At 46.5% G+C, this 19,436-nt stretch overlaps 1 protein-coding gene across 1 annotated transcript; it reads right to left on the reverse strand.

Moving 5' to 3' along the window:
• Window positions 1-1,390: 1,390 nt before the first annotated feature.
• Window positions 1,391-4,962, reverse strand: LOC101939137 (carboxypeptidase N subunit 2-like). Its single transcript, XM_005282787.4, has 2 exons — window positions 4,835-4,962; window positions 1,391-2,695 (listed from the first exon to the last, which is right to left on the reverse strand). The coding sequence occupies exon 2, from the start codon at window positions 2,671-2,673 to the stop codon at window positions 1,444-1,446; it is 1,230 nt and encodes a 409-aa protein (XP_005282844.2). The 5' UTR covers window positions 2,674-2,695; window positions 4,835-4,962; the 3' UTR covers window positions 1,391-1,443.
• Between the last annotated feature and the right edge of the window lie 14,474 nt (window positions 4,963-19,436).

Raw genomic sequence — 19,436 nt, forward strand, 5'->3', positions numbered from 1 at the left:
TCGTGCCCAGCCTCAAGAGTCACATGTCGAATATGCTCTTAGCCCAGTGGTTAGAGCATTCACCTGGGATGTACCAAGTCTAATTTCAATCTCCCCACCCCGCTCTGTCAGAGGATGAGAGAAGATATGAACAGGGGTCTCCCACCTCTCAGGTACATACTCCATCCACAGAACTATAGGATATTTGATATGGGGCTCCCTCAGTCTCTCCTGTTAAAGCTGTTCCACTGTGGCTAAATAATGAAAGCGTGATTGAAGGAAGGGATTGGACCCAGGTCTTCCATGTCCCAGGTGAGTGCCCCACCTACAGGCTACTAGGGTGACCAGATGTCTCAATTTTATAGGGACAGTCCTGATATTTGGGGCTTTTTCTTATGTAGGCTCCTATTACCCCCCACCCCCGTCCCGATTTTTCACACTTTCTGTCTGGTCACCCTACAGGCTACCAATCAGAGTCATTGTCTCTCATGCTCTCACTTTCTATCCCAATGACTATTTAAGTATTTTTCCACAGTGCAGCACTATTTGGGCCAGACAGAGAGAGCACAACTGCAAATAACTCCATAGCCCAATGGTTAGGCCACCCACATGGGAGACCCAGCGTTAAGTTCCCCTGCGCCAATTACTCTTTAGTTAGCTTCAACGTGAGAGACCGAGGGAGCCCTACCATAGCTTGGTGGGTGAACCCTTTGCTCCTCCTGTGGCAGAGGGGGCAATTAAATCTGGGTCTCCCCAATGCCAGGTGAGTGCTCTAACCCCTGAGCTAAAAGCTATACAGCAAATACCTTTTACATGTCTTCCTCCAGCTGGATTTTGTAGCTTTATGGAGGCTAAAAGTCAGACTTAGCCACTAAGTCTGGGGTTTAAGCACCTATGTACCTCTGTAGAGGTAATTGGTACCCTGGTAACTAAGGCATCTGGCTTCCTAGTTGGAGGGATGGAAGGCACTGTGTCATAAACAAAGTAAATAGTGTCTTGTCAAGGTTTTCTGAGATGACCAGATTAATTCTTGTGGCTTCAACACTCATGAGAAATGTAGCCATCTCAATCTCATACCATCATATTGTCCCTCAAATATATGTGTGTATATATATACTCATAGCTCAATTGTTTAATGATGCTGTAAGAACTAGGGGAGACATACAATAGTAAAGGGACACAAATGTAAATATAAAAATTATTATAATAAACTTCACAGCTGCTATACTTATCACAATATCTTTGTCCTGAGGAAGTTAGCCTGTGAAATTCCAAAAGGCTTTTGTATCATGTCACATATCCATTATTATATTAAACTACCAGACAGTGCAGTGAGCTCATATGATGTATTAATGCTTGTACTGTTATAGGATGGTCCTTTGTAGTTCAGAAATAATCATGCTTTTTGCAATATGTATGTTAGATTTTTATTGAAGGTAGCAGAAGTACAGTTCTTACAATCCTTTAATTTTTACTGCTACAGTCTAGTCCTTTAAAAGAGTAATGCATAAATTGTTCAGTTGTGCAAACTGGATTCCCAGTCAAAATTACTTTTGTGATATTATGGTTCATCTTAAATGCATCATCCTCTATTTCTCTTATATTGTTCAGGGAGAGATCCAATAGTTCCAAATTAGCCATATTGTCAGTGAATGTTTTTGGTAAGATTTTTATGCCATTACAGCATACAGTTAATTCAATCAGATTTTGAAGGCCTGAAAAAATGGGTGGAGTCTGGAGACAAGTTTTGTCCAAATGCAGAAACTCTAGCTTAGTATTATTTATGAATAGATTTTTGGGAACATTACCAATACAATTTGCAGATAAATTAAGAACTTCCAGCTGCTCCAACCCTGAAGGGAAGTCTGAAGGCAGCTCTGAGAGTAAATTACTAGACAAGTCAAGTTTCCTTAAGGTAAACCTGCCAGCAAACAAGAGAGGTGGAATATTTTGAATTCTATTTTTAGAAATTGAAAAATGTTCTAGATTGTGGAGGGTTGTGAATATAGCATGTGATATCTCAGTAAAATTATTATAATCTAGCAGCAAGTCATTAAGACTCTTCAGGTTGTCAAACAAACCCTCAGGCAAATGGCTTATTTCATTGTGGGACAAAACAAGGATCTTAAGGTTAGGAATGGGATCAAAAACTCCTTGTGGTATGGTGGAGAGATGGTTACCGGCCAGCATTAAGGTATCAAGCTGGGAAAGCCCCACAAACATGGATGCAAGCATCTTCAGCCTGTTATTAGAGAGGTCGAGATAGGTGAGTTTTTCTAGGGAGCTGAAAATTGTACTGTCCAAAAGACCCAATCTGTTTTCAGCTAAGTTTAACCAAACCAGTTTCTTTGTGTTCCTGAACAAGTTTGATGGCAAGTCTGTGAAATTGTTCCCAGAGAGATCCAGAGAGAGGACGCTCTTGCCGATGTTGTCAAACGAGTCATTCTGAAGTGACAGCTTGTTGTTGGCTAAACCAAGGAATGTGAGATTGAGAAGGTGCTGAAACACTCCTGGAGAAATGAGGGTTAAATGGTTGTCGTTCAAGATCAATGTTTCTGTTTTTTGAGCGATATCATGTGGAACTTCATATAAATTGGCACGGCGGCAATCCATTAGAGAAGGGGTGCATAAACACTTCTGGGGGCAGTCTGGCAGGACATATCCAAACAGCAGCGGAAATAGCACAGAGATCATTATTACAGCCTGCAGGGGAACACTGGGGAAAAAAGGGAACAAATCAACCAATAAATGTGAGCTCCTTCATTTGGGTGTGTTTTATTTCTAATAAATAAGGCTATACACATGACAATTTTTCATCTACATCTCACCAACATTGCCAGTCATTTTCAGTAACTAAAACCACCCTTTAACAACATTTAGTGTTGATCTGTTCCTGATCAGGGATGTTTCAGACAGTGCTGCCAAACCTGCCACCACAGGATTCTTAAGGGCTCATGCCACACCCCGGACATGCTGAAATGCCAAAGTGGGGCCAAAGTCTCTGGTGCTACTGTAAATTGACAAAGCTGCACTGACATCAGTGGAGCTGCACCATTTTACACTAGCGGAGCATTTCACTTGTGATGTTTACTGATCATATTCTCCAGTGGTGATTGCTCTGGAACCCACACATATGTGCCAAAGCAGGGAGATTTTTTTGTGCTTACAGCTCTCTCTGGTGATAGTTTGAGCCTCCTAAAAAAATCAAGGTGCTTGCTTCTGATCTCACTTAGACCAATGTAAATCAGGAGTAACTTCACTGAAGTCAATGGGGTTACATCAATGTAAAACTGGCACAAGAGAAACTAGAATTAGGCACAGGATATCTCCCATTTGATTGTAATCGTGGTGCATTCTGTAGGTTCCCTTCTCCTATTCTCTAGCTGCAATCTTTCATCCACTGTTTACCTAATTACTTCCTCATAACCAAAATACCCCAGTTTTTGTCATAGGATATATTTCAGTCTCTCGTCAACTGTCATAGGAGTTTAGAAGACAGGGAAGGGACATTTTGAATCTTAAAGTAGGGAAATACAATTAAATGGCATCACAGGGACTTTGAACTGACTACTTGTAGGGAGTCTGTCTAGTATTTTGCTTTCAGGATTTTTCTACTTGGGAAGTTAAACCAGTGTAGTTAAACCACCAGAATAAGAGTGGCTTTTTCCTGTTTCGCATAAACTGGGAAAAGACACTCATACGGGAATAAGAGTGTCTACATGAGGACTTATACCCACATAACTAGACTGCTTTCAATTCACATATCCATATAAAAACACTGTGTAGACAACCCCTTTTACATTCTCATGATATTCTTTTACTCCCATATTTTTCTTTCCCTCTACATATGCATAACTTTCATTGCCATCCATGGGAGTTCTGTATATGTAGAGGGGACACAGAACTGAGATCCATTATGTAACTCAGAGGCAGAATTTTGCAGTATTCTCCTATTTTGACAAGGTACCAATAAGCGTTGACTACAATATTAAATGAAAGTTATCAATCTGATTTCTGTCTAAATGTAACCACTAAATTTCAACTTAAGAGATGGGCTGTGTTTTCTCTGAAAATAATTTAAAGGTGATTTACAAAGTGGCAAAGAAAAAGTTTGCATCCATATTTTTTTGTTTATGATTTATCAAAAAAGCCTAAAAGGTTGAATAGGATTTTTTTAAGTGCTGTTTTATTCTGCTTTTTTTTTTTTTTTACTACATTAGAAATTCATCTACTCTGTTTTTCTTGGAAGTCTTTCTGGATGACTGAAGAATTAGTGAGATTGATCTCACAAGGAAGAATAGAATGAAATCTTAGCAACTGAGAAGAAATTTTTAACCAGACTGGTCTATAACTTCTTTTTTGTTTTTGTTTTTTTAATTTTTTCTTAATATGTATTTAACTCAAACACCTGGCAAACAGCTGGTGAAATATTCAAACTCACATCTACAACTGAAGGATACTAAAGTTCCCTGCACAGTTCTATGATTCTCCAAACAGTTCTGCAGTAAAAATAGTAAGGACAAGCTTTATATTTCTAAGATAAAAAATAAGATTTTTTTTCCTTTTAAATAAGCAAAGCAAAACCAAAAACCTTTCAGAGCTTCTTAGATCATAAAGCAGTAATAAAAAGGGCACAATGCCATTTTTAAAATTTTCATTTGCAGGTCACCTTTAAGAAAACAAGAAAAAAATCACCCATTTTTGTTGACCACAGATAAGCAGGGTAAAAGAACTAAAATTGAGTACATCTGTGTCTAATTTTAGGTAAATCAACATAAGCATTGTACAAGTTCAAAAGTGAGTTAATATCAGTTTATAGCAAAATAGTTCTAAACAAATGGCCAATATACTCAACCTGAAATGTTCCTTTGTGTTCCTTCAGCAGTCTGACAAATGTAACCAAAGCTAATTTCACAAGCTGTAGCTTTCATTGCTTAACTTATGTTCGTTGGCTTAATTTGTTTATTGAGTAAGACTTCCCAGAAGAAAAAAAAAAGGATGATGAGGAAACACAAGAAAACTGTAAACACTTAAATTTTATAGCACCGCTTAGATACTACAGTGATTGGTGCTCTGTAAAAACTTTAGTCAAGTAGAAAAACAATAAAGGATCTATCCCACCTTGCCATGATTAGCAATCAGCCTTTTGTTACAAGCATGTTTGGACGGCATTCTTGCAAACTCATACCTGTGACTGCACTTTGGGCCTGCACAGAACTCTATTTTGTGGGGGCTGCATACAGGTGCACAGTAGGGTTGACAGCTTTCTAACGGCACAATCCCAAACACCTGGCCCTGCCCCCTGCTCCGCCCCTGCCCTGCCCCTGCTCCAAGACCCCGCCCCTGCTTGCTGCCTCCCCCCTTCCTCTGTCGCTCGCTCTCCCCCACCCTCACTCATCTTCACCAGGCTGGGACAGGGGGTTGGGGTTGGGGTTGGGGTGTGAGGGTGGGTGAGGGCTCCGGCTGGAGGTGTGGGCTCTGGGGTGGGGCCGGAGGTGAGGGGTTTGAGGTGCAGGAGGGGGCTCAGGGACTAGAGCTGGTGCAGGGTGTTGGGGGGTTGGGGGGAATGTGGGGTGTGGGCTCCAAGATGGAGTTTGGGTGTGGGAGGGGACTCTGGGCTGGGACAGGGAGTTGGGGGGCGGGGTCACAGTGGCACTTACCGCGGCTCCCAGGAAGTGGCCGCCGAGTCCCTGCAACCCCTAGACGCACGGGCGGCCAGGGAGGCTCCACACGCTGCCCTCACGCCCGCAGTTCCTGGATCCCGGCCAATGGGAGCTGCGGAGCCAGCACTTGGGGTGGGGGCAGTGCACGGAGCCTCCCTGGCCGCCCAAGCGCCATGGAGTTGCAAGGACCTGGCAGCCACTTCCAGGAACTGTGCGGAGCTAGAGCAGGCAGGGAGCCTGCCTTAGCCCCGGGTCCCTGCTGCACCACCGACTGGACTTCTAATGGCCTGGTCGGCAGTGCCACCTGGAGTCACCAGGGTCCCTTTTCAACCGGGCGTTCCGGTCGAAAACTGGACGCCTGGCAACCCTAGTTGACAGGTCCACCCGTCAGCACTGGAGCCCTAGTTTCATAGCACAGGACAAACAAAGTAGCACAAACACAAGAATAGTAAATATAGCCTAGATAGGGACACCTACATGCCACAGTGACAGATGCATGAGAGATGTCTAGCTAGAGTACACTGCAGATCTGCTATGTAACGTATTGAAATATTGATTTAAAGAGGTCAAAATATTGTTTTAAGGAGGTCAAATCTGTTTACTAAAGACAAAATGCCTTTTTTATTATGCCATCGATTCAACATGAATGACATTTAGTGTATCAAAAAAGATTAAGATAATTTTACACTGGTATCTATGAAAACAGTATAGTGAGCAAGTGATTAAAATATATTTGATTGATGATATAATGATGTATCTTTAGCTCACATAAGGTGAATTCAGTGTCTCTCTTTCTGCTTTCTGCAATACTTTGTTAAGCTCCTATCTTCCAAACCCTTATGCTCAAGGTTAATTTTATTACCATGAGTAGACATTGTGGGATGGCAGTAAAGTTAAGCATGTGCATAAATGTTTTAATGGTTCAGGGCCTTAGTGCTATGTTGTAATAGAAAAAATATAAAAACTAGAAATTACAGATCAAAATCAAATCCTCCTCTCTGTCTTTGCATTTTATGTGTATATGATTTTATTTTCTGTACTTACAGTTGTATGGAGAATTTGCATGTTTCAATATTTTTTGCATCCTTATCTAATGGTGACCATGATGACATCTCACGTGTTCTACAATATGCTGTGTCTTTTGTCAAGGACCTGATGCAATGATATGAAAGATTAAAAAAAATAGAATGAAGTTTTCAATTAATACCTGAGAAATATCAATATCAAAAGGAATACCACTTGTAGTCATTTTTCCACAGGATGTCACAATAAATAAAAAATAACAATTAAAACATTGTACATTTATATAGCAGAGCTTTTCATCACAAAGGATTCTGAAATTTTGCACGAACTAGACATGTAAACCAACTGCATCTACTTCTGGGATGAAAAAATACCCAACCAAATAGTGCATAGCATACTGAACAAAAATGGAGGAAAGAATACTTTTTTTGGCCAAGAACAGCAATATCTTACTTATGAAAAGTGCCACTGTTGAATGACTGAACTGACCCTGCAAAATTGAAACCTGAGGCTTCAAAGAGTCTATATATTCCAAATATATAAATCTAAGTAATGAAAACTTTATTCCAATAGAGTCTGAGTCTTGGGTAATCCACCTAGTGCTCAGGCATTTGTTAAGAATGAGAATGGAAACATGCATAAATGCTGTTCATAATGACTATGTTAAATAATAGGTTCCATCTTTTTACACATATTGCTAAATGTCACGAGAAATACAAGTGGAAGTCTTCTAAAGATATTTTTAAATGTATTATTATCAGGAAATGTTAATGTGCGGCAAGTTCCTCCATTTACTTTTCATTTTACAGAACATCACCTCTTGTTAACACAACTAAGAGGTCAAAGGCAGTTCTGCAGAAAAGGACCTGGGGATTACAGTGGACGAGAAGCTGGATATGAGTCAGCAGTGTGCCCTTGTTGCCAAGAAGGCCAACGGCATATTGGCCTGTATTAGTAGGAGCATTGCCAGCAGATCAAGGGAAGTGATTATTCCCCTCTATTCAGCATTGGTGAAGCCACACCTGGAGTATTGTGTCCAGTTTTGGTCCCCCCACTACAGAAGGGATGTGGACAAATTGGAGAGAGTCCAGCAGAAATGAAACGAAAATGGGTTCCAAAACCCAGTGAATTAAGAGAGGCTGGGGACAGGTATGTGTACCTGATGGTATGAGCCCCTTTTGAGAGCCTGAAACACCAATTTCGCCTCCTCCTCTCTCCACTGTAGAATATCAGAGCTAATTTTGATTCCATTAGGAGTCTAGTTACAGGCTGCTGAGCTGAATTCACTTTGGGCCAATGGTGCACCAGCACTGAGGCTCCCCTACTACAAGCTGAAATCACTAAAGAGCTAAAATTACGAAGAGCTGAAATTGCTGAGCGCTGTGTGGGGGGGCTGAAGATATATTGCCGAGTGGCTGGTGAAGCAGAGCAGTTTGCAGGATTGCTGGAGCGGCTCACAGGACGGTGAGTGGAGTGGAGTGGAGCGGAGTGGCTGGAGTGGAGCATGTTCGCGGGACAGCTGGAGCGGCTCACGGGATGGCTGGAGGAGCGGAGCGGCTGGTGGTGAAGGCTGCAGCAGAACCCCACGGAGAGGCGGGGCAGTCGGCCTTGAACCATGTAAGGTGCACCTTAACACTCCTGCAACCCCCCTCTCCCCCATTTCCACCCAGGCTGGGAGGTAAAATTCTGCAGATAAACTTTTGAACTCTGGGGCTGCACTGACCAGGGACAGAGACTGTTCGGTTGTTGGACTTTTGGGTGATTTTTGGGTTGCTGGACTTAAGACCCTGAGGGGAAAAGGACACTACCAAACTTACTTGGAGGGTGGGTCTTTTGCTCATGGTTTGTGTTATGAATCCTGTTTGTGGTGTTTCCCCAACATAATGCCACATTGTTTCCCTCCTTTATTCAAAGGATTTTGCTACACTCAGGGTATGTCTACACTACAAAATTAGGTCAAATTTATAGAAGCCGGTTTTATAGAAATTGGTTTTATACAGTTGATTGTGTGTGTCCTAGGGTGACCAGACGTCCCGATTTTATCGGGACTGTCACGATATTTCCTTGTTTGTCCAGTGTCCCGACTGATGTGCAGTCAGTCAAACTGGACAAACAAGGAAATGCTCCGGAGCCCGGAAGGCTCGCGCCCCCCGCGCCCCAACTCCACCCCTTCCTCCCCCATTGGCTCCCTCCCCGAATCCCTGCCTCTTCCCCAGGCTCACCATTCCTCCTTCCTCCACAAGCGCTGGAGGGAGGCCCCGGAGACGCAGGGGGAACGCGGGGCCGAGGTGAGTAAGAGTCCGGCCTGGCCCCAAGCAGGCAGGACTCAGTCGGGCGGTAGGGAGAGTAGGGGGGCAGCCCGCAGGGCCAGGTGGCGGCTGTTCTCCCCCCGGGCAGCAGGACTCGGGAGCAGCCGCTGCTGCAGCTCCCACTGCCGCGGGGGGAGGAAGCGGCCGATGGCCAAGCTCGGCGGCTGCGGCTCTGGCGCCCCCGAATCCCCCGAGCCCGGGCCTGCTGTGGGGACCCAGCAGCGCGCACGCTGTGCCCAGCCCCTGGCCAGTCACGTCTGGGCTGCTGCCCAGCTGGTGCAATCCTGCGGCGGCCCTGGGGCGGAGGCATCGGCAGCCCAGGCCCGTTCGTTCCCCTGCGGGACCCGAGTGGGATGGGGGGGCTGCGGCCTGCCGCCCCCACTCTGGGGCCGCCACGGGACAGCACCAGCTGGGCAGCAGCCCAGACGCAACTGGCCAGGGGCTGGGTGCAGCGTGCGTGCTGCTGGGTCCCCGCAACAGGCCCAGGCTCGGGGGGTTCGGGCCCAGGCGCCAGAGCCGCAGCCGCCGAGTTTGGCTTCCTCCCCCCACGGCAGTGGGAGCTGCAGCAGTGGCTGCTCCCGAGTCCCGCTGCCCGGGGGGGAGAACAGCTGCCCCCTGACCCCGTGGGCCGCCCCCTACTCTCCCAACCACCCAACTGAATCCTGCCTGCTCGGGGCCAGGCCGGACTCCCACTCACCCTGGCCCCGCGCTTCCCCTGCGTTTCCCGGGCCTCCCTCCAGCACTTGTGGAGGAAGCATTTGTTTTTTTTTTGTTTTTTTGCCCCGCCCCCCGCCACACCCACCCCACATCACACCCACCCCACCCCCCGCGTCCCGATATTTGACTTGGGTGATCTGGTCACCCTAGTGTGTCCCCACATAAAATGCTCTAAGTGCATTAAGTCGGCAGACTGTGTCCGTAGTACCAAGGCTAGCGTCGACTTCCAGAGCGTTGCACTGTGGGTAGCTATCCCACAGTTCCCGCAGTCTCCACTGGCCATTGGAATTCTGGGTTGAGATCCCAATGCCTGATGATGCAAAAACAGTGTCGCGGGGGGTTCTGGGTACATGTCGTCAGGCCCCTCCCCCTCCGTCAGAGCAACGGCAGACAATCAATTCGCGCCTTTTTACCTGGGTTACCTGTGCAGACAACATACCACGGCAAGCATGGACCCCGCTCAGCTCAGCTCAGCTCAGCTCAGCTCATCATCACCATATGTCACCTGGGTGCTGGCAGAAGTGGGGCTGAATTGCTATACAGCAGCAGCTCCTTGCCTTTTGGCAGTAGATGGTGTATTACGACTGGTATCCATCGTCATCGTATTCCTCAGTGAGTTCGGTCAGAGGCACTTGGGCAGACATGTTTTGTCTCCTAGAGACTCAGTCTTGCCGGCAGTCCTATTGAACTGTCTTGACGATGATGGCTAGCAGTCGTAAAACAGCATCTTCTGCCATGCACCCAGAAGATGCCGATGGCTATCAGTCATGCTGCACCGTCTGCTGCCAGCCTAAGATGTAAAAGATAGATGGACCGGATTTGTTCTGTATTTATTCGCTTCCCCCTCCTTCCGTGAAATCAACGGCCTGCTAAACCCAGGGTTTTCAGTTCAATCTTTGGGCGGGCCATTCTGTGTGACAGTTGTTTGTGTTTTTCCCTGATGCACAGCCACCTTTGTTGATTTTAATTCCCTGTAAGCCATGTCGTCACTCACCCCTCCCTCCCTCCGTCAGACAATAGTTTCGCGCCTTTTTTCAGCCCAGACGCCATAGCACTGGGATCATGGAGCCCGCTAACATCACCGTGGCAATTATGAGCACTATGAACACCACGCGCATTGTCCTGGAGTATATGCAGAGCCAGAACATGCCAAAGCAAAACCAGGCGAGGAGGCGATTGCAGCGCGGCGACAAGAGTGATGAGGAAATTGACATGGACATAGACCTCTCACAAAGTACAGGCCCCAGCAATGTGCAAATCATGGTGTTCCTGGGGGAGGTTCATGGCGTGGAACGCCGATTCTGGGCCCGGGAAACAAGCACAGACTGGTAGGACCACATCGTGTTGCAGGTGTGGGACGATTCCCAGTGGCTGCGAAACTTTCGCATGCGTAAGGGCACTTTCAGGGAACTTTGTGACTTGCTTTCTCCTGCCCTGAAGCACCAGAATACCAGGATGAGAGCAGTCTTCACAATTGAGAAGCGAGGGGCAATAGCCCTGTGAAAGCTTGCAACGCCAGACAGCTATCGGTCAGTTGGGAATCAATTTGGAGTGGGCAAATCTACTGTGGGGGCTGCTGTGATCCAAGTAGCCAACGCAATCAAAGAGCTGCTGATATCAAGGGTAGTGACTCTCGGAAACGTGCAGGTCATAGTGGATGGCTTTGCTGCAATGGGATTCCCAAACTGCGGTGGGGCGATAGACGGAACCCATATCCCTATATTGGCACCGGAGCACCAAGCCACCGAGTACATAAACCGCAAGGGATACTTTTCAATGCTGCTGCAAGCCCTGGTGGATCACAAGGGATGTTTCACTAACATCAACGTGGGATGGCCGGGAAAGGTACATGACGCTCGCGTCTTCAGGAACTCTGGTCTGTTTCAAAAGCTGGAGGAAGGGACTTTCTTTCCGGACCAGAAAATAACCGTTGGGGATGTTGAAATGCCTATAGTTATCCTTGGGGACCCAGCCTACCCCTTAATGCCAGGGCTCATGAAGCCGTTTACAGGCAGCCTGGACAGTAGTCAGGACCTGTTCAACTATAGGCTGAGCAAGTGCTGAATGGTGGTAGAATGTGCATTTGGACGTTTAAAAGCGCGCTGGCGCAGTTTACTGACCCGGATAGACCTCAGCGAAACCCATATTCCAATTGTTATTGCTGCTTGCTGTGTGCTCTACAATATCTGTGAGAGTAAGGGGGAGACATTTATGGTGGGGTGGGAGGTTGAGGCAAATCGCCTGGCCACTAATTACGCGCAGCCAGACACTAGGGCGGTTAGAAGAGTACAGCAGGGCGTGGTGCGCATCAGAGAAGCTTTGAAAACCAGTTTTGTGACTGGCCAGGCTACAGTGTGAAACTTCTGTTTGTTTCTCCTTGATGAACCCTCCCCCACCCCCACCCCTCCGGTTCACTCTACTTCCCTGGAAACTAACCACCCTCCCCTCCCCCCTTTGAGCACCGCTTGCAGAGGCAATAAAGTCATTGTTACTTCACATTCATGCATTCTATATTAATTCATCATACAACTAGGGGGATAACTGCCAAGGTAGCCCGGGAGGAATGGGGGAGGAGGGAAGGAAAAGGACGCACTGCAATTTCAAACTTTAAAACTTTAACACTTATTGAAGGCCAGCCTTCTGATGCTTGGGCAATCATCTGGGGTGAAGTGGCTGGGTGGCCAGAGGCCCCCCCACCGCGTTCTTGGGCGTCTGGGTGAGGAGGCTATGGAACTTGGGGAGGAGGGCTGTTGGTTACACAGAGGCTGTAGTGGCAGTCTCTGCTCCTGCTGCCTTTGCTGCAGCTCAACCATACGCTGGAGCATATCAGTTTGATGCTCCAGCAGCCGGAGCATCCACTCTTGCCTTCTGTCAGCAAGCTGACGCCACCTATCCTCTTCAGCCCGCCACTTGCTCTCTTCAGCCCACGATTCAGCCTGCCACGTCTCCTCTCGTTCATATTGTGCTTTTTTGCACTCTGACATTGTCTGCATTCTGCTGTGCTCTGTCAGCGTGGGAGGACATCTGGAGCTCCGAGAACATATCATCCCAAGTCTGCCGTTTTCTCCTTCTAATCTTCACTAGCCTCTGCGAAGGAGAAACATTTGCAGCTGGTGGAGGAGAAGGGAGAGGTGGTTAAAAAGACACATTTTAGAGAACAATGGGTACACTCTTTCACATTAAATTTTGCTGTTCACATTACAGAGCACATGTGCTTTCGTTACAAGGTCACATTTTTCCTCTTATATTGAGGGCCTGCCGGTTTGGTGTGAGAGATCACTCACGCAGTGCCAGGCAACAGAATTTGGCTTGCAGGCAGCCATGGTAAGCCACAGTCTTTTGGCTTTTTTAACCTTCATAACATGTAGGAAGGGTTTCAAACAGCAGCGCCCTCATTTCCCATACCAAGCACCCGTTGGGTTGGCCATTTAAAATGGGTTTGCAATGTAAAAGGAGGGGCTGCGGTTTCCGGGTTAACATGCAGCACAAATCCAACTACCCCCCCACACACACCCAATTCTCTGAGATGATCACTTCACCCCTCCCCCCCACCGCGTAGCTAACAGTGGGGACCATTTCTGTTCAGCCGAGCAGGAAAGGGCACCTCTGAATGTCCCCTTAATAAAATCACCCCATTTCAACCAGGTGACCGTGAATGATATCACTCTCCTGAGGATAACAAAGAGAGATAAGGAATGGATGTTGTCTGCATGACAGCAAACACCGGGACCATACGCTGCCATGCTTTGTTATGCAATGATTCCAGACTACGTGCTACTGGCCTGGCGTGGTAAAGTGTCCTACCATGGTGGACGGGATAAGACAGCGCTCCCCAGAAACCTTTTGCAAAGGCTTTGGGAGTACATGAAGGAGAACTTTCTGGAGATGTCCCTGGAGGATTTCTGCTCCATCCCCATACACGTTAACAGACTTTTCCAGTAGCTGTACTGGCCGCGATTGCCAGGGCAAATTAATCATTAATCCTTAAACACGCTTGCTTTTAAACCATGTGTAATATTTACAAAGGTACACCCAACAGAGGTCCCTTGTGTGCCCTCAGGATCTGGGAGCACGCCTTGGGTGAGTTCGGGGGTTACTGGTTCCAGGTCCAGGGTGATAAACATATCCTGGCTGTTGGGGAAACCGGTTTCTCCGCTTCCTTGCTGTGAGCTATCTTCATTGTCTTCATCATCATCTTCCTCGTACCCCGAACCCGCTTCCCTGTTGCGTGATTCTCCATTGATGGAGTCAAAGCACATGGTTGGGGTAGTGGTGGCTGCACCCCCTAGCATGGCATGCAGCTCCACGTAGAAGTGGCATGTTTGCGGCTCTGCCCCGGACGTTCCGTTTGCCTCTCTGGCTTTGTGGTAGGCTTGCCTTAGCTCCTTAATTTTCACGCGGCACTGCTGTGCGTCCCTGTTATGGCCTCTGTCCTTCACGCCCTTTGAGACTTTTTCTAATATTTTGCCATTTCGTTTACTGCTACGGACTTCAGCTAGCACTGATTCGTCTTCCCATATGGCGAGCAGATCCCGTACCTCCCATTCTGTCCATGCTGGAGCTCTTTTGCGATCCTGGGACTCCATCATGGTTACCTGTGCTGATGAGCTCTGCATGGTCACCTGTGCTCTCCACGCTGGGCAAACAGGAAATGAAATTCAAAAGTTCGCAGGGCTTTTCCTGTCTACCTGGTCAGTGCATCTGAGTTGAGAGTGCTGTCCAGAGCGGTCACAATGAAGCACTGTGGGATAGCTCCCGGAGGCCAATAACGTCGAATTCCATCCACTCTACCCCAAATCCGACCCGCAAAGGCCGATTTCAGCGCTAATCCCCTCGTCGGAGGTGGAGTAAAGAAACCGGTTTAAAGGGCCCTTTAAGTCGAAAAAAAGGGCTTCGTCATGTGGACGTGTCCAGGCTTAATTCAATTTAACGCTGCTAAATTCGACCTAAACTCGTAGTATAGACCAGGCCTCAGACTCCGTGCTTGCAAGAGGGAAAGTATTGCCTCTTAGAAGTGCCCAGGGGGTGGTATGTAATTGTCCCAGGTCACACACTGGGTGGGGGCTCGAGCCAGTTTTGCATTTTGTTATTGAAACGGAACCCCTAGATACTGAACCCGGCCCTTGTTGCTGCCAACTCAGATGGACAGAAGGGTTACATAGGCTCCTATTACACTGGTCTACAATTTTTGAGAAGTAGTCTGCTTCAGAGATAAAATGTGCTATTTATTATGTATTTTGATGTGCTGAATTCAAATATGACAATTAAAACAACTGATTGGCTACTGTTTCTAAGATATTTAAGTTTTTACATTTTATGTCTATGTATATTGTGTAGATAGTAGAGTTTTAATCATAAATTGTAAACCTAGGTCTTTTCATGTGTTTATGGTTGCTTTACATGATAATATTTCACCTGTCCTGTTTATGTAACACTTTAAAAATCAGCAAAAGGGTTATATAAATAAAATGTATTATGAAACAAAAGGCAAAAAACTATTATGTACATAGTTTAGTCCTATTCAGTGTCTACTCAGCGCTTCTTGTCTTGTCTCTTGTATTCATTAAATGGAGCATCTCTTGTCACTGTCCAGCAATAGTCTGCAAGCACTGATGGGCTCCATTTGCCCTGATAGCGTTTCTCCATTGTTGCAATGTCCTGGTGAAATCGCTCGCCGTGCTCGTCGCTCACTGCTCCGCAGTTCAGTGGAAAAATATCTAGATGAGAGTGCAAAAAATGTATCTTTAGTGACATGTTGCAACCACGGCTTTTGTATGCCTTGAGGAGGTTTTCCACCAACAACCTGTAGTTGTCTGCCTTGTTGTTTCCGAGAAAATTTATTGCCACTAACTGGAAGGCTTTTCATGCCGTCTTTTCCTTGCCACGCAGTGCATGGTCAAATGCATCATCTTGAAGAAGTTCACGAATCTGAGGACCAAGAAAGACAACTTCCTTTATCTTAGCTTCACTTAACCTTGGAAATTTTCCACGGAGGTACTTGAAAGCTGCTTGTGTTTTGTCAATGGCCTTGACAAAGTTCTTCATCAGACCCAGCTTGATGTGTAAGCGTGGTAACAAAATCTTCCTTAATTCAACAAGTGGTGGATGCTGAACACTTTTCCTCCCAGGCTCCAATGACTGTCGGAGTGGCCAATCTTTCTTGATGTAGTGGGAATCTCTTGCACGACTATCCCATTCGCAGAGAAAACAGCAGTACTTTGTGTATCCAGTCTGCAGACCAAGCAAGAGAGCAACAACCTTCAAATCGCCACAAAGCTGCCACTGATGTTGGTCATAGTTTATGCACCTCAAAAGTTGTTTCATGTGGTCATAGGTTTCCTTCATATGGACTGCATGACCAACTGGAATTGATGGCAAAACATTGCCATTATGCAGTAAAACAGCTTTAAGACTCGTCTTCGATGAATCAATGAACAGTCTCCACTCATCTGGATCGTGAACGATGTTGAGGGCTGCCATCACACCATCGATGTTGTTGCAGGCTACAAGATCACCTTCCATGAAGAAGAATGGGACAAGATCCTTTTGATGGTCACGGAACATGGAAACCCTAACATCACCTGCCAGGAGATTCCACTGCTGTAGTCTGGAGCCCAACAGCTCTGCCTTACTCTTGGGTAGTTACAAATCCCTGACAAGGTCATTCAGAGGTGTGGTTCAGAGGAGGAGGATGGGAGAAAATGTGGGTCCTATGACATTGATGGTTCAGGCCCAGAAGTTTCATCCTCTTCCTCTTCCTCGTCTGACTCAAGTGAGAGTGATTCTGTTGCATCAGGAACCGGCAGTCCTTCTCCGTGGGGTACTTGGCGTATAGCTGATGGAATGTTTGGATAATGCACAGTCCACTTTTTCTTCTTTGACACACCTTTCCCAACTGGAGGCACCATGCAGAAGTAACAATTGCTGGTATGATCTGTTGGCTCTCTCCAAATCATTGGCACTGCAAAAGGCATAGATTTCCTTTTCCTGTTCAACCACTGGCGAAGATTTGTTGCACAAGTGCTGCAGCATATGTGTGGGGCCCACCTCTTGTCCTGATCTCCAATTTTGCAGCCAAAATAAAGGTGATAGGCTTTCTTAACCATAGTGGTTATACTGCACTTTTGTGATGCAAAAGTCACTTCACCACAGACATAGCAGAAGTTATCTGCACTGTTCACACAAGTACGAGGCATCTCTGCTCACTTTGGCTAAACAGACGTGTCCCTTTGCAAAATTAAACACTGACAAATAAGAGAGCACGACACTGTATGATTTCTAGAGCTGATATAGGGCAATTTGTTCAGCAGAGTGATGTAAGCTTTGTTATGATTGCATCATCCATGACTTCTAGGAATAACATGATGCAATTCATATCATGTATGACGCAATACCAGCTTCAGATTGCATCATTCATTGTTTTGCCTAAAAAGCAAGTACTGTCCAAAGCCAGTCATAGATTTATTCATAGATCCAGTCAAAGATGTATTTTAGTCATTTCTGGTTTAAATTGAGATCCCTTCCCTTTATAACTCACTTATCCTCCGCCATTTCCAAGTCAAGGGTTGTATATACTGGCCCAATAGCATATCTTGAAAACTAGAGCCAATCAACAATTTTAAGCATCATTTTTGTTCTTAGTGACCCAGAATTAGTAAAGTTTGACTACATTTATTTCAGAAGCATTTTGGCTGTAGAGCAGTGTTACCCCCTACCCCCTGACCCGGTTTTTCACACTTGCTGTGTGGTCACCCTATAGATGCCTAACCCAGGCTTTGTGGCTGGCAGTGTTGTTCCTGTGATTTTCAAGGTGCCTAACAGTTAGTCACCATGACAATCAGTGTTCCACCGCCTAAGTTCTTTTGTGAATCTATCCCAAAGATATTGTCAAAAATTTCTTCTTCTTCTTTTTTTTTTTTTTTTGAGCCATAAATTGAAAAGAAGCTTCTCGTCTCTTGTTCACCACAGCTGATGCCAAATAGGTCAAGATGTTAAGTAAGTTAGAGTAGATTTCTATTTTTTTAAACTATCAAAATCAATTGTATTATTTCTGCCAGCCTTGGAGGAAAGCCAGGTTTTGTGATAGGAACATTTTTAATGTTTTACTTGTAAACATCATGGAAAGAAAAATGCCACGTTGTCAAGCCAGGTTCTCCTATTCATTCATTTAAGCAATGACAATTTATGTGTAATTGATCCAAAGGGAATGTGATGCTTTAAAACAGCGGTCCCCAAACTTTTGAGGGTTGTGCCCCCCCCCCGTCTGTGCCCCCCTCTCGGCCCCGGAGTTGGGGCCGGGAGCAGGGCCGTGGCTCTGAGGGGTGGGGGAAGGACAAGGAGAGAGGTAAGGGGGCCAGGCTGGGGCGACAGCTGGGGGTAGCTCTGGGGCTGGGAGCGGGGCTATGGCCAGGGGCCACAGCTGGGTGGGGGGAGCAGGAGTGGAGTGGCAGCCAGGCTGCGGTGCAGGCCAGCAGCCGGGCCAGTGGCTAGGTGCGGCTCTGCTCTCAGCCTTGTCCCCAGCCTCAGCCCTGGGCCGGGAATGGAGCTGTGGCCAGCGGCCGAGGCTAGGGGCAGTAGCAGAGCAGAGCTGGGAGTGGGGAGGGACTGGGTGGTGCTCCCTCTCTGCCCCCGTGGGGGCTGGCTTAGGCCCCGCCGCACCCCGCAGGATGTTCCTACATGCTCCCCTAGGGAGGTGCACCCCACACTTTTGGGACCTCTGCTTCAAAAGGACCTATAAGCATGGCAAAAGCTTTTGGTAGTCTGTCTTTCAGAGGACAACTTTCTGTTCCCATCCTCTCGCAAATACTTGCTTTATGTTATATATTTGTAACTTTATACTAGTCGTGGGCAACCTGTGGCCCGCGGGCCGCACGCGGCCCATCAGAGTAATCCGCTGGCGGGCTGCGAGACAGTGTTTACATTGACCGTCCGCAGGCATGGCTGCCCGCAGCTCCCAGTGGCCGTGGTTCACCGTTCCCGGCCAATGGGAGCTGCTTTATACGCTAATGTCAACCAAAATGTTCCAATCTATATTTCCCTAAACAGAAATAGTCTCATTTTTCAAAAGTGCTGAGCACTTGCAGCTCCTATTGAATTAATTGGCATTTTGTAGTTGCCCGGCACTTCTGAAAATCAAGCTATTTTAATGTAGGTGATAAATAAGGATTTAGGATCCTAACTCTAGTCTTACAGCCATTCTTACATTCTGTGACCAGCAAGGCACCTCGCATCTATGCCAGCAACTGGAAGGGAAATGGTATAGGACCCACTTTAGTGGCTCTATGCTACCAGAGGATTCCCCTTCCCTCGGGGAAATTGCCAAAGGCTGAGTAAGCTGGCTTTAGAGCAGTTTTGTGTTTGCACAGTGCCATAAAGTTGTCACAGTGTACCTGAGAATCAATCCTTTTTGACTGATAACTAACTATTCCCAGGAAAAGTAGTTTTTATTTAAATACACCTCTACCCCGATATAACGCTCTCCTCGGGAGCCAAAAAATCTTACTGCATTATAGGTTAAACGGCGTTATATCAAACTTGCTTTGATCCGCCGGAGTGTGCAGCCCCCCCGCCCCCTGGAGCACTGCTTTACCGCGTTATATCCGAATTCGTGTTATATCGGGTCACATTATATCGGGGTAGAGGTGTATTTTCCTTCTGAATCTACATCTACCAAATGGCTATTTTGAATAGCTAACTAACTAACACGGCTACCCCTCTGATATTTTGAATTTGTGATTTCTGGTGA

The sequence above is a fragment of the Chrysemys picta genome, chromosome 2, assembly GCF_011386835.1.
Source record: "Chrysemys picta bellii isolate R12L10 chromosome 2, ASM1138683v2, whole genome shotgun sequence".
NCBI classification, from domain to species: domain Eukaryota; kingdom Metazoa; phylum Chordata; order Testudines; family Emydidae; genus Chrysemys; species Chrysemys picta.